The following is a 15729-nucleotide window of genomic DNA, read 5'->3' as shown; positions in this document are numbered from 1 at the left end:
TTGTGTGTAGGCAAGTCCGTTCATTCAGAAAGTCCGTCGTAAAGTACGTTGAAAAGTCCTCCGGGCAAAGTCTGCCGTAAAGTCCGACCGTGTGTACGCGGCATAAAAGTCAGCAGCTACAAAACACTGTAGCTGATGACTTTTAATAAGGACACTTACCTGTCCCAGGGAGCCCACGAGGCCGATCCGTCCATCGGATCAGGTGCAGGCGCCGCCATAGTAGCGAAGGGAAACCTGGCAGTGGAGCCTTCAGGCTTCACATCCGGTTTCCTATTGTGCATGCGCGAGTTGCGTGGAGCTTTCTGAATGGCCCCATCGTATTCTGGGACACACACACAGGTCCCAGAAGGCAGCGGGGGCAAGGAAGGAAGGAGGGTCAGAGCCAGAAGAGGACATGACGTACCTCGCTGCGGCGAGGCTGGGACGGAAGTTCACCGTTAAAATACTAAGGTAAGTGAAAAAAAAAAAAACTATCCAAAAACAAGGGGTGGTCCTTCCTTTAAGAACAAGTTCTAAAGTGGGGTGGAACTCCGCATTAAATTCATTCGACCAGGCCACCTTCTTCCATTGCTACATGATACAGGCATCGATCTTTTACCAAAACTACAGTAACATTTTGTTCAGGTGACATTCGTGCAATGAATGTTTTATTAATAGACCCCTTTTTTGTAGACTTGAAGTTTATAAATGATCGATAGGTCAGAAAAAAAATGACTAATATGTTTCCTTCTTTTTTTTTTTTTTCTGAAGGTCAAAGACACGTATTTTCATCTGGGAAACACAACCTTCCATTTAGTTTCCAGCTTCCTGCTTGGTAAGTCTTTTATTTCTGCAAAGAAGTTTTTAATATTCAACCCCTTCCTGCCTAAGGGTAGAACACATGTTAATGCCTGAGCACAATTTTCCAACTTTGGCATGTGTCAATAAAACCGTACAAATCACCACAACTACTTTGTGACTTTTGGGTTGTCACTAAATTTCATGTGTGTGTAAAGACAGGCGTCCCAATACTTTGGACAATATAGTGTATTTATATAATGTCTGGGGGTTCTGAGTAATTTTCTAGCAAAAAAATGCAGATTTTTACATGTAGGACACGAGTGTCAAAGTTCATGTGCGTGTAAAGGCAGGCGTCCCGATACTTTTGGTAATATAGTGTATGTATATGTAAGTTGTTTGTACCCACGTTACGTGTCCCTCTCAGGCAGAAACTTTGTGGCTCCGCATTTTCCAATGCCCCCTAATGCAACCCTGGGTGGAAATGTCTGTGATATCAATACCACTAGAGCAGAAACAGGTAGGGATCTGCAACAAATTCCTTGCAATGCACAGAGATCGACGTCAATCGTTTTGGTCGACTTCTGTCAAACGTGCAAGCTGGAAAACTCTTGTCGATCGGTGGCTGCAGTGCTCATTTAACCACTTGCTGACTGCCTGACCACAATGTACTGCGGGCGAGAAGGCAAAGCGACATACCTATACATCGCTGCCTACTTAAAAAAAGTTAAAGTCTACAAACGATGGGATAGATTTATGGACTTTACATTTTTTTTATATTTTTTACTAGCAATGGCAGCGATCTTTAGCAAGACTGCGACATTGCAGCGGACAAATCTGACACTAAGTGACACTTTTTGAGGACCAGTGACACAAATACAGTGATCAGTGCAAAAAAAAAAATGAACTGTCACTGTACTAATGACACGGGCAGGGAAGGGGTTAACATCAGGGGCGATCAAAGGCTTAAATGTGTTCCCTGGGAGTGCTTTCTTACTGTGTGGGGGATGGTTGCACTGCAGGAATACAGAGATCAATGTTCTTGCATATCTTCCTTACTAGCAGAACGATCAATCTGCCTTGTTTACATAGGCAGAACGCTGTTCAGCCTCTCTCCGAACGAAATATAAATAATGATAAATAAATATTAAATAAATATGTGTTTAATATTATTTATATTAATTTTTTTTTTTTTTTTTTTGCTAGAAAATTATTTAGAACCCCCAAACATTATATCTTTTTTTTTTTTTTTTTTTTTTTTTTTTTTTTTAGCAGAGGCCCTATAGAATAAAATGATGGGTGTTGCAAATTTTAATTTAACACAGTATTTGCTCAGAGGGCCATCTCTGACACTTCTCTTCTACATGTAAATATCAACTTTTATTTATTTTATTATTTATTTATGTAATATTTATTATTCATTTATTTAATATTTATTTTTATTTATTTATGTATTTATTATTTATTTATGTATTTATGTAATTTTTTTATTATTAATTATTTATATTTATTTTATTTATTTTTTGATAAAAAATTACTTAAAACCCCCAAACATTATATATCTTTTTTTTTTTTTTTTTTTTTTTTAGCAGAGGCCCTATAGAATAAAATGATGGGTGTTGCAAATTTTAATTTCACACAGTATTTGCTCGGAGGGCCATCTCTGACACTTTATTTAATTAATTTATTTAATATTTGTTTATTATTAACTAATAATAAACAAATATTAAATAAATAAATGTCAATTTTTACATGTAGGAGAGAAGTGTCAGATGGCCCTCTGAGCAAATACTGAAAAAAAGATATATAATGTTTGGGGGTTCTAAGTAATGTTCTAGCAAAAAATAAATAAAATAAATACAAATAATGAATAATAAAATAAATAATTACATAAATAATAAATACATATTAAATACATAAATAATAAAAAATAAATACATTTTAAATAAATGAATAATAAATAAATAATAAAATAAATAAAAGTCGATTTTTATATGTAGGAGAGAAGTGTCAGAGATGGCCCTCTGAGCAAATACTGTGTTAAAATGATGGGTGTTGCAAATTTTAATTTAATTTAATTTATTTTATTATTTATTTATTATTTATTTATTTAAAATTTATTTATTTTTATTTATTATTTATGTATTTAATATGTATTTATTATTTATGTAATTATTTATTTTATTATGAATTATTTGTATTTATTTTATTTATTTTTTGCTAGAAAATTACTTAGAACCCCCAAACATTATATATCTTTTTTTTTTTTAGCAGAGGCCCTATAGAATAAAATGATGGGTGTTGCAAATTTTAATTTATTCTATAGGGCCTCTGCTAAAAAAAAAAAAAAAAAAAAAAAAAAAAAAAAAAAGATATATAATGTTTGGGGGTTCTAAGTAATTTTCTAGCAAAAAATAAATAAAATATATATACATAATTAATAAAATAATAATAAATAAATATTAATTAAATTAATTATAAATAAATATGAAATACATAAATACATATAAATAATAAATAAATAATAAAATAAATAAAAGTTGATTTTTACATGTAGGAGAAAAGTGTCAGAGATGGCCCTCCGAGCAAATACTGTGTTAAAATGATGGGCGTTGCAAATTTTAATTTAACTTAATTTATTTTATTATTTATTTATTATTCATTTATTTAACATTTATTTATTTTTATTTATTATTTATGTATTTAATATGTATTTATTATTTATGTAATTATTTATTTTATTATGACTTATTTGTATTTATTTTATTTATTTTTTGCTAGAAAATTACTTAGAACCCCCAAACATTATATATCTTTTTTTTTTTCCTTTTTTTTTTTTTTTAGCAGAGGCCCTATAGAATAAAATGATGGGTGTTGCAAATTTTAATTTATTCTATAGGGCCTCTGCTAAAAAAAAAAAAAAAAAAAAAAAAAGAAAAAAAAAAAGATATATAATGTTTGGGGGTTCTAAGTAATTTTCTAGCAAAAAATAAATAAAATATATATACATAATTAATAAAATAATAATGAATAAATATTAATTAAATGAATTATAAATAAATATGAAATACATAAATACATATAAATAATAAATAAATAATAAAATAAATAAAAGTTGATTTTTACATGTAGGAGAGAAGTGTCAGAATTGGCCCGGTTGGGAAGTGGTTAACATTTTCATTTATTTTTGTTATATTTAGCAATCTGGTTACAACTTTCACTGGAAGATACGGAAAAGTTCAATACCAACTCTCCGCGGTTTTACAAAGACCCTCAGCGCCCGATCTAACCGTCCACCGGGAGCTCCGCGTCACCAGCCGGATTGATGTCAATTCCCCATCTTTGCTGGTAAGGACTTTATTAACAGCCAGAAGGTTTTTCTTACAAAAAAGAAAAAAAGTGACACCTCTCATTTACTTTCTGTTTACCGTCCAATAACAAGTTGTTCTCGCGCTCTGCGTTTGGTATCCGCTCCCCCTAATGTATGCAGGTGCGCCAATTTGTTTTATTAGCTCTACATCACGCAGTCCCATTTAGGTCCCGGGCTGCATTTATGAAGCTCGCTGTTCTGAACGTGAATAATGACAGCTGCACAAGACAATTAGGGGAGACTTATTATTAATCATTGAAGGTCTGCTATCTAATGCAGACCATTATATGTCACGTATCCTTCCATTTCTCATGCCATTTTCTACCACTAAGTAAGTGTATGCAGCTGTCGGCGGAATCCTTTCAGCCATCATGCCCTAATGGCACATTGGATCACATTAAAGCATTGAACTCCGTAATGACTGCAAATACATAGTATGGCGGGGAGGATCAGAGCGTGAGTAACAACACGGTGCCGAGATGTGGAGCTAATGAGCTTTATTCTTTTATCTGCGCCCATTTTATCAAAATAATATACAATTATACCTTGCACTTTCATGACAGCCATACAGGAGCCTAATGGTGCGCCATTTAAATATGAATGATATCATCACAAGAAAATACCCCGGCAATTGTAGATGATTTTAAACAAGACCAATCTGACATAAGATGTGTTGTGGGGTGTTTTTTTTTTTTTTGGGATTAGGAAGTGTATGGAGGATTCTTGCGGAACTTCACAAAGTCTCAAAAGTCTTATGCCCCGTACACACGATCGGAAATTCGGCCAGCAAAAGACCGATGAGAGCTTTTTGGAAAATGCGACCGTGTGTATGCTCCATCGGACTTTTGCTGGCGGAATTCCCGCCAGCAAAAGATTGAGAGCATGTTCTCAATTTTTCGGTCGGAAAAAGTTCCTATCCAAAAAATGCGATCGTCGCAATTCCAACGCGCAAAATTCCTACGCATATTTGGAAACAATTCGACGCAGGCTCGGAAGCATTGAACTTCATTTTCTCGGCTCGTCGTAGTGTTGTACGTCACCGCGTTCTTGGCGGTCTCAAAAGTTCAGCGAACTTTTGAGTGACCGTGTGTATGCAAGGCAAGCTTGAGCGGAATCCCGTCGGAAAACCCGTCATATCTTTTTCCGACCAAAATCCCGATCATGTGTACGCGGCATTAGACTAACTCCATTCTTATATACGTATCGTGTCATTTTATTGCTTTACCTGCTGCATTCCGGGGCTTTACAGGAACGTTCTTCTTTGCTTCTTGCGGCTCTTGGGCCGATTTTACACTTGTGGTTGGGGGAGGGGCAGTTAAAACAAGTGGTTGGGCTGCATTTTTACCACCACTCTCAAGCCGCAGCTGCAGCCATATGGAGGGGTTTATATCACGGCGCAGCAATATTTATTTCCCTGCAGTGGTTAGTGGCCGCTACAACCCACCAAACACAACCCATTCAAAATAATAAGGGCTGTACCACTACGGCTGTGAATGAATGAAGCTGTGACAGCGGGTGTAGGGAGAGGATCCCTCATGGGGTTACAGAGAAGGGGGAATAGGGGGGGGGGGGGCAGCAGCTAGAACATGTTACACTTTAAATACGTATGTATGTATGTTTTCGTTTCATTCGTTTTTTTTTTTTTTTATTTTCGGGTCATTCATTATGATCGCAATTCAGAACTTAGTAAATTAGAAAATCCAAAAATAAGAAAGAACATTAGAAAATTTGAAAGAATAACTAACTAATAATAACTAACTATTAAATTATAGGTATTGGTATTTCCTTTAAATTTGGCTGTTAGTGAATGTAACGAATACAAATTTATCCGAAGTAACAAATTTAACAAGCCAATTAGGGAAACAATTGGTAGCAAATCAGGTTGTGTTTCCTTCAGCAGGTTTATAGTCCTGTGCACCTGTATTCCTGGGCAGCCAAGTGCAACAGTTTAAAAAGTTTAACCACTGTCCGCCCGTAGGACGTCATATGACATCCTTAGGTTGAAGTGGAGAAACTACCAGGGTCGCAGCAGTCGCACTTGCGACCGGGCCCTGGAGTTCCGCCCCTGTAGGGGGGGCACCTGCCCCCCATTTCTAGTTAGAGGCATTGGGTCGGGAGATATACTGAGCACTCACTGTCACTGCCCACCTATGCCCTCCTCCTATTGCTACAGAGTGCAGTCAGATACCATTTCGGGAGGGGTAAACTGAAGGAGAAAGTTAGCTGATGGCCAGTAGAGTGAAGGGGGGAGGAGCTCTCCACACTGGAGGAGACCCCATGTCAGGAGAAACATCCCTGAAGGCACGCAGGCAGAGACACACTGAGCAAGGAGAAGGAGGGGAAATAGACTGACACTGAGAGCAGGTGAGTGTCAGCATTGCTGACCCCCCCCCCACCATCACCACTGTTGCCTCTGACTGATCACATCTGACATCAGGTAGTGGTAGTAGACTGATGACATCCCTATCCCCACTACTGCCCCCGCTGTCATCCTTATCCCCATCACTGCCCCCAATGTCATCCCTATACCCACCACTGCCCCCAATGTCATCCCTATACCCACCACTGCCCCCAATGTCATCCCTATACCCACCACTGCCCCCAATATCATCCCTATACCCAACACTGTCCCCAATGTCATCCCTATACCCACCACTGTCCCCGTTGTCATCCCTATCCCCATATCACATGCCTGGTCCTCGAGGCCAATGGAGAGAGGTTTTCCCTAAGTTTCAGACCCCCCTGAGGGTAAAAACAGGAGAGGTCAGGCCCAAAGTAGCACGGGTAGCCTAATGAGCTGTACGCAGGAGGTTCCAGAGTACAGCTGGTGTGCTGGCGTAGAATCAGCAGACAGGTGGCGCCCGTGAGGTGTTGCAGGATTCGGATAATGCTGCGACTGGAGCGTGGTCAGAAGGAAACCTAGGTCTTGAGCTGGGTTGGTATCAGAGCAGACGTGGTCAGGTGGATAGCCGAGGTTGAACACAGGAAGCAAACAGGAGACAGGTCAAGGACAAGCCGGATCGGTAACAGGAGACACAGGAAGATCATGGTGATAACACACTGGAGGAGCTGAAGATCAACCAGCAAATGCAGACACTAGGAGACTTCCTTATATAGGCCCATGTGACCTGCTGGTAGAGATGCTGGGTCCTAAATTCCTTCTCCTGCCAGAGATGCTGGGTCCTAAAGTCCTTCCCCTGCCATAAGTGCTGGTAGAGATGCTGGGTTCTAGAGCCCTTCTCCTGCTGTTGGTTCCCTGACACCCAACCACTGCCCCCAATGTCATTCCTATGCCCACCACTCCCCCAATGTTGTCCATATCCCAACCACTGCCACTAATGTCATCCTTATCCCCACCACTGTCCCCAATGTTATCCCTATGCCCACCACTGCCCCTGATGTCATCCCTATCCCCACCACTGCCACTGATATCATCCCTATCCCCACCACTGCCATTAATATAATCCTTATCCCCACCACTGCCCCTGATGTCATCCATATCCCCACCACTGCAACTGATATCATCCTTATCCCCACCACTGACCCAATGTCATCCCTATACCCACCACTGCCCCCAATGTCATCCCTATCCCCTTCACTGTCACTGATTTCATCCCTATCCCCACCACTGCCCCCGATGTCATCCCTATCCCCACCACTGCCACTGATGTCATCCCTATCCCCACCACTGCCCTCAATGTCATCCTTATCCCCACCACTGCCACTGATATCAGCCGATGGTCGAAACACGTTGGCTTTTTTGACTGTTGTTCACCTGCAATAATAAAACTGTGTTTTAGCCGACTTCCATGGCACCAGCCTTCCTCCCTTTTTTGCCGGAATGGAAGTGGTTAAAGACATATTTATTACTGGAGATAGGGCAGATTTCCACATAATTAAGAAGTGGCCAGGGTCAGGTTTACCTCAGTCACAAGTGGAGACTTTAAAGCAGCCAAAGGAGGGATTTATGCCTCAGGCTATAACCTTGTAATAAATCTGTTTTATGGCGAGTCACACTGCTCCTGTTTAGCATTGTTTTGCCTTGCAACAATCTTGATGAATGTCCCCCCTTGAGTTTGGTTGCTTATGGTCTAATGCAGTGGCGGCTGGTGGTCATTTTTTTCTTTGAGGGGGGCAGCAAACAGTGCACCCACCACAACCCTTGGGTCGGGTCGGCCGTTGCACTTACCCTATCCATGGTGGGCATTCACAGGCGTCTTCCCCGGCTCTCCTCCGCGGGCATCACAAAACAGCTTCTCCTTCCCCTGCTTCCCCGGCTTCCGTCTCCTCCCTCCTCCTTGGCGGCCAATCGGAACGCTTCTCCTTTCGGCCAATCAGGAAACGGGTTTCAGACCCGCGCTTGCTGATTGGCAGGGAAGTGAATGTAACAATAGGGAATAATAATTCGCTATTCTCACACACCTGGGTGGGCTCCGAGCGCATTCTCATCGCCTTGAGCCCACCTTTTTTTGAAGCCTATTAGAGCCTCTGGCACTAATCGGTGCTTCAAAAAAACCACCCACCGCGCATTTGGAATTGGTGCGCCCGGTGTCTGGAAAGGGGCCGGATGCATGGATAACGGGGTGGTGCCGATGGATAGAGGAGGCGGCACCTGGTCCAATGGGCAGCAGGCTCACTTTGTGTTCGTGGGCCGTGCACAGGCACCCACTTGGAAATCAAACTGGGAGCAGCGGCTGCATCAAATTGACATGAATAGGACTGCCTGCACAGGGATGTACCTGTGCGAGTAAATGCGGCCCACCCCCCGGGTGTAGTACGCCTGTGTGAACGACACCTAAAGAGCGTCGTAGACCTGTACCTATGCAGATTTGTCATACAACTCATAAAACACGATTGCCTGGCTTCTCCATGGAATAAAGCTATTGATTCCTATAGCAGTCCTCACTAAGGTGTCCTACGTGCCAAAAAAAATAATACTGGAATTTCTCTGAAGCACTCTTACTATATACACACACCTGTTCCGTATCAGAAGTAATGAACATCCTATGGCTCATTATTAGCGACTATAGTCATACAGTCATAACAATTACAGGCATATTCTTTGTCATTTTGGCTTCTGGGGACACGAACAATGGTGCAGATGTGACAATTATGCTGCCAAGTGTCAAATTAAAAAGGCAAATATGTAATCACCATCATTTATGATTATGTTTCCTTTCATTTTTATTAAATCCTAAAAAGGACGATTTTAAAGTGGAACTTCACTGCATCTGAGTAGCACAAACTGAAACCCCTATTTAATTCATTTTTAATATTCAGAGCAAATTCCCCCATCCATCTATGTCTCCATGCTTTATTTTTATTGAGAGATCGTTTTAAAAACACCCCTCTAGTATTTATAACTGTAGTCATCGTGAGGAAGGGCAGATGACTCATGTAGCGTTTACTTCCTGATAGCCATCTGCCCTTAGCTCAGGCATGCAGGCAGGTGGGTGTGCGAGCAGCTTTCTATGGGGGGCACCGGAGCCGAGCCACAGCTTAGTCTGTCCATTCAGACACGGTAGCCTTGATTCGACCACGTCCCCTCTCTCTCTCCTCATTGGCTAACTGACTTTGATTGACAGCAGTGGGAGCCAAAGGTGCCGCTGCTGTGTCTCAGCTAATCAGGGGGGGGGGGGGGCGTCCCGGATGGCGAGACACTCGTGTACATCGCTGGATAGAGATGGAGCTCAGGTAGGTAATAGGGGGGCTGAGGGGGGCTGCTGCACACAGAAGGTTTTTTTATCTTAATGCATACAATGCATTTGATGGGCGCTGGTAAGGCTGCACTTGATGGGAGCTTCATTAAAAAGGTGGGGTATACATGGGCAGGGCAAAGGGGGTGGAGTCAGGGGTGGGGCCAAGGGGGGACAGCAAAATGAGGTTTCGCCTAGGGTGTCAAAAATCATTGCACCAGCCCTAATCATATGGTACAGACAGCGGCAGTCACAGGCTGAATGATTCAGTTTAATTCAGTAAAATCCTTGCTTGTAATGTAATACACTGCTATGAGCAAACCTGTATATAAAAAAAAAAACTGATCACTTACCCAGAGCAGTACAGTGTTACTATGGTAACATTGCATTGCTCTGGCCACAGCGTGTTAAAAAAAAAAAAAAAAAAGGAAATAAATTTTTTTTTTTAATTATAACTTTTTTTTTTTTTTTTTATACTGTCACCAGTCAATGTCCCTGATCACCACCATGCCAGTTATATGATGACACTGTACTGCACTGGTGATAGTATGTTAAAAAAAAACAAATACATTTTTTTTTTTTTTTTATTTCTTTTTCTAAATTTTCCAAAAGATGATGGCAAAACATTACAACTTCAAAAAACCCACCATGCCTCTTACTAAACACCTTGGACTGTCTACTTTCCAAAAAGGGGTCATTTAGGGGGGGGGGGGGATTTTTTCTGTCCTGGCATTTTAGGGCCTCAAGAAATGAGTCAGTCAGTACATCAGGACTGATCAATTTTCAGATATATACCATAATTTGTGGGCTCTATAACTTTCCCACAGACTAAATAATGTACATTGATTTGGGTTATTTTCACCAAAGAAATGTAGCAGAATAAATTTTGGGCTCAATTTATCAAGAACAATTATTTATTTGCTAAATTTTATGAAGAAAACGTGTTTTTTTTTTTCTTAAATGGTCAGGCTTTTTTTTTTTGTTTATTTAATTTGTTAAATTTTATAACAGAAATGAAGAAAATATGTTTTTTTTTTGTTTTTTTCAAAATGATCAGTCTTTTTTTCTGTTTTTTTTTAGAAAGATATTTAAAAAAAAGCCAGTGGTGATTAAATGCCACCAAAAGAAAGCTCTATATGTGTGAACAAAATTATAAAAATGTAGTTTGTGTACAGTGTTGCATAACCGCTCAATTATCATTCAAAATGTGACAGCGCTGAAAGCTGAAAATTGGCCTGGGCAGGGAGGGGGTAAAAAGTGCACGGTATTGAAGTGGTTAAATGCTAAAAGCGAATTAAATCTTTTGAACGACAAACAAATGTTCAGAGAATGTTCTAAGAATTTTCAAACAAATTTTTTTCTAAAACTTTTCTTAAGAATTTTCATGTGAGATTCTATCCATCTATGGCCAGCGTTGCAGTGAGTTGGCGTCAGACATAATCCTGTTTATCAGCGTATTTTTATCACAGCGCTAAATGGCCTTTAGCAGTGCAGGTGATCCGTGTTGAATAAATAGTGTAAATTGTCATCATGTGAGGACGGTAATCACTTACTGGCTTTTTATGTCCGCTCGTATCTGGCTGCCCTGGTGATTATCCGGTAATTGCACCTTTTAATCACATCATATTCCACTTAATGCATGTCTTCCTGTCGCAGCATTGTACCTGCGTTGTCTAGATGTTGTCACTTCCCCAACACATCATCAATACAACCCTGTTTACTTTCTTCAGACTCCCGTAGAAAGAACCAAAGAGCGAATGGTTGGCTGCTGGTTCCTCACCTCCGGACCAATATCACTAAGTGCCAAAATTGGGAGGAAAGGTTACTGCAATGGTAAGATTCATATTTTTTTGCAGTGCTTATTGTCATATGTAGGAATAATCCATACATAAAACACTACTAAGCATAAAATATTCTGTACAATTAATCTGGAATTTTGCAAGATTTATATTTAGACGAAATAAAGGGTTTCCAGTTGCACTATATTACCAAAAGAATTGGGACGCCTGCCTTTACACGCACATGAACTTTAATGGCATCCCAGTCTTATGCCCCGTACACGCGGTCGGATTTTCCGATGGAAAATGTCCGATCGGAGCGTGTTGTCGGAAATTCCGACCGTGTGTGGGCTCCATCGGACATTTTCCATCGGATTTTCCGACACACAAAGTTTGAGAGCAGGATATAACATTTTCCGACAACAAAATCCGTTGTCGGAAATTCCGATCGTGTGTACACAAATCCGACGGACAAAGTGCCACGCATGCTCAGAATAAATAAAGAGATGAAAGCTATTGGCCACTGCCCCGTTTATAGTCCTGATGTACGTGTTTTACGTCACCGCGTTCAGAACGATCGGATTTTCCAACAACTTTGTGTGACCGTGTGTATGCAAGACAAGTTTGAGCCAACATCCGTCGGAAAAATCCTAGGAATTTGTTGTCGGAATGTCCGAACAAAGTCTGACCGTGTGTATGGGGCATCAGTCCGTAGGGTTCAATATTGAGTTGGCCCACCCTTTGCAGCTATAACAGCTTCAACTCTTCTGTGAAGGCTGTCCACAAGGTTTAGGAGTGTGTCTATGGGAATGTTTGACCAGAAGCGCATTTGTGAGGTCAGGCACTGATATTGGATGAGAAGGCCTGGCTTGTAGTCTCTGCTCTAATTCATCCCAAATGTGTTCTTTTGGGTTTGAGGTCAGGACTCTGTGCAGGCCGGTCAAGTTTCTCCACCCCAAACTCGCTCATCCATATACTGTGACATACTGAAGCAGAGCATGATCCCCTCCCTTCAGAGACTGGGCCGCGGGGCAGTATTACAACATAACGACCCCAAACACACCTCCAAGACGACCACTGCCTTGCTAAAGAAGCTGAGGGTAAAGGTGATGGACTGGCCAAGCATGTCTCCAGACCTAAACCCTATTGATCATCTGTGGGGAATCCTCAAATGGAAGGTGGAGAAGCGCAAGGTCTCTAACATCCACCAGCTCTGTGATGTCATCATGGAGGAGGGGAAGAGGACTCCAGTGGCAACCTGTGAAGCTCTGGTGACCTCCATGCCCAAGAGGGTTAAGGCAGTGCTGGAAAATAATGGTGGCCACACAAAATATTGACACTTTGGGCCCAAATTGGACATTTTCACTTAGGGGTGTACTCACTTTTGTTGCCAGCGGTTTAGACATTAATGGCTGTGTGTTGAGTTATTTTGAGGGGACAGCAAATTGACACTGTTATACAAGCTGTACACTCACTACTTTACATTGTAGCAAAGTGTAATTTCTTCAGTGTTGTCACATGAAAAGATAGAATAAAATATTTACAAAAATGTGAGGGGTGTACTCACTATTGTGAGATACTGTATGTATATATGTGTGTGTGTATATATATATATATATATATATATATATTTATTTATATATATACTGTATGTGTGTGTACATATATATATATATATATATATATATATACACACACACACTGTATATATCTGCTGTATAAAAATAATAACATAGCTTCTTTAAATGTTTTGCCTCTTCTTTAGGGGAAGCTGTTGCAATTTATGCAGAAATTGAGAATGGCTCTTCACGTCTAATAGTTCCCAAAGCTGCTATATACCAAACTCAGAGCTTTATAGTCCATGGGAAGACTAGAACACATAAACAGATGCTAGCGAGTGTGCGTGGAAACCATATTGCCTCAGGAAGCACAGAAACTTGGAACGGGAAGACACTTAAAATACCTCCAGTAACACCCTCCATCTTGGACTGTCAGATCATCCGTGTGGAGTACGTTCTAGCGGTGAGCCCAATCATTAAATATGAGAAAAACCGGGAATGGTGGCAGATCTGCCAAACTTGGCAAAGTAAAGAAATAGCGACGGTTCATTTAGTACAGTGAACATTCACTGAACTTAGAATCTCCTAAAGCTGAACTCCAAGGAAAGTATAATGCCACGTACACACGATCGGAATTTCGTCCCGCAAAAGACCAATGAGAGTTTTTCGTCAGAAAATGCGACCGTGTGTATGCTCCATCGGTCTTTTGTTGGCAGAATTCCAGCCAGCAAAAGATTGAGAGCATGCTCTCAATTTTTCAAAAGAGAAAAGTTCCTATCCGAAAATGCGATCATCTGCGGCAATTTCCGACGCGCAAAATCCCTACACATGCTCGGAAACAATTCGACGCATGCTCGGAAGCATTGAACTTCATTTTCTCGGCTTGTCGTAGTTCTGTACATCATCGCGTTCTAGACGGTCATAATTTCAGCAAACTTTTGTGTGACCGTGTGTATACAAGGCAAACTTGAGCGGAATCCCGTCGGAAAAGCCGTCATATCTTTTTCCAACGAGAAATCCGCTCGTGTGTACGCGGCATAAAAGTCCTTTTGCAGCGGGGTTGCCCTCGCACTGTAATGCCCCGTACACACGATAGGATTTTCAAATGGAAAATGTGTGATAGGACCTTGTTGTCGGAAATTCCTACCGTGTGTGGGCTCCATCACACATTTTCCATCGGATTTTCCGACACACAAAGTTTGAGAGCAGGCTATAAAATTTTCCGACAACAAAATCCGTTGTTGGAAATTCCGCTCGTGTGTGCACAATTCCGACGCACAAAGTGCCACGCATACTCGGAATCAAGCAGAAGAGCAGCACTGGTTATTGAACTTAATTTTTCTCGGCTCGTCATACGTGTTGTACGTCACCGCGTTCTTGACGTTCGGAATTTCCGACCAACTTTGTGTGACCGTGTGTATGCAAGACAAGTTTGAGCGTAGGTCTGGGGGGCCACAGAAAGCAGATTTACTCATCCAAACCTTTGCTCCTGCAGGCTCCCTCCGGGCTGTAAGACTACTCTATGCATGATTTTCTATCTTATGTTTTGCAGCTGCATGTCCTCTAGAGTTGCCACCTCATCCCTTTAAACCCAAACACATATTAATTACACAGGTTCTGTGGCTGATTAAGGTGGTAATCAAACTCACTTGGTACATTATCTGCATTAAATTAGCCTCAGAACCCGTGTAATCCATATGTGTTCAGGTTTAAAGGGATGAGGTGGCAACCCTAATGTCCTCTAATGTCATCAGGTCCAATGCAGCGTGCACATCCCTACAATGAGTGTGGGGACACCAAGGAACAATCCACTACCGGAGCACACGGGAGTGCCGGCTGCCAGAGAAAGTTGAGAATCAGATATTTTAACCACTTCCCGCCCACCCTTTTGTCAAATGACAGCTGGGCGGGACATTCGTCATTCCAGGTGGACGTCAGATAACGTCCTCCCAGAACGGGCCGTGCTGCCAGTACCATGTGATCGCTGTAACCAATCACAACAGATCACAAGAGAATTGTAAACAATGAAAGGCTTTGTTTTATGCCGTCCATTGTGTACAATTGTGTTAGAGCTGTGATTGGTCACAGTGATCACATGGTGCAGACAGGGCCAATCCCAGCCCATCTGTACCATGTGATTAGCTGTGGCCAAGCATATTTAATCACAACAATACACACTGAATGAATCAGTTTCATTCAGTAAAAATGATTGTTTATACCAATGAAATTCACTGGTATAAGCAATCATAATGTGTAAGAAAAAATAAAAATCCTGATCACCTCCCCAGAGTAGTACAGTGTCACTATAGTAACACAGTATTACTCTGGTCACAATGGGGTTGATTTACTAAAACTGGAGCACTCAGAATCTGGTGCAGTTGTGCATGGTAGCCAATCAGCTTTCAACTTCAGCGTGTTCAATTACGCTTTGGCAATAAAACCTGGAAGCTGATTGGTTTCTATGCAGAGCTGCACCAGATTTTGCACTCTCCAGGTTTAGTAAATCAACCCCAATATGTCTAAAAAAAAAATTAATAAAAAAGAAAAAT

At 41.0% G+C, this 15729-nt stretch overlaps 1 protein-coding gene across 1 annotated transcript in view; it reads left to right on the top strand.

The window, feature by feature from the left end:
- The window catches only part of ARRDC4 (arrestin domain containing 4), a 66876-nt gene that overhangs the window by 35765 nt on the left and 15382 nt on the right, over positions 1-15729 (top strand). The window contains exons 2-5 of the mRNA XM_073618397.1: positions 751-814; positions 3978-4125; positions 11574-11676; positions 13387-13643. Coding sequence (XP_073474498.1) covers positions 751-814; positions 3978-4125; positions 11574-11676; positions 13387-13643 — 572 coding nt within the window. The remainder of the gene's footprint in view (positions 1-750; positions 815-3977; positions 4126-11573; positions 11677-13386; positions 13644-15729) is intronic.

The sequence above is a fragment of the Aquarana catesbeiana genome, linkage group LG03 (genome assembly GCF_042186555.1).
Source record: "Aquarana catesbeiana isolate 2022-GZ linkage group LG03, ASM4218655v1, whole genome shotgun sequence".
NCBI lineage: Eukaryota > Metazoa > Chordata > Amphibia > Anura > Ranidae > Aquarana > Aquarana catesbeiana.
The sequence above is the reverse complement of the archived record's forward strand: the minus strand, read 5'-3'. Positions and strand labels throughout refer to the sequence as shown.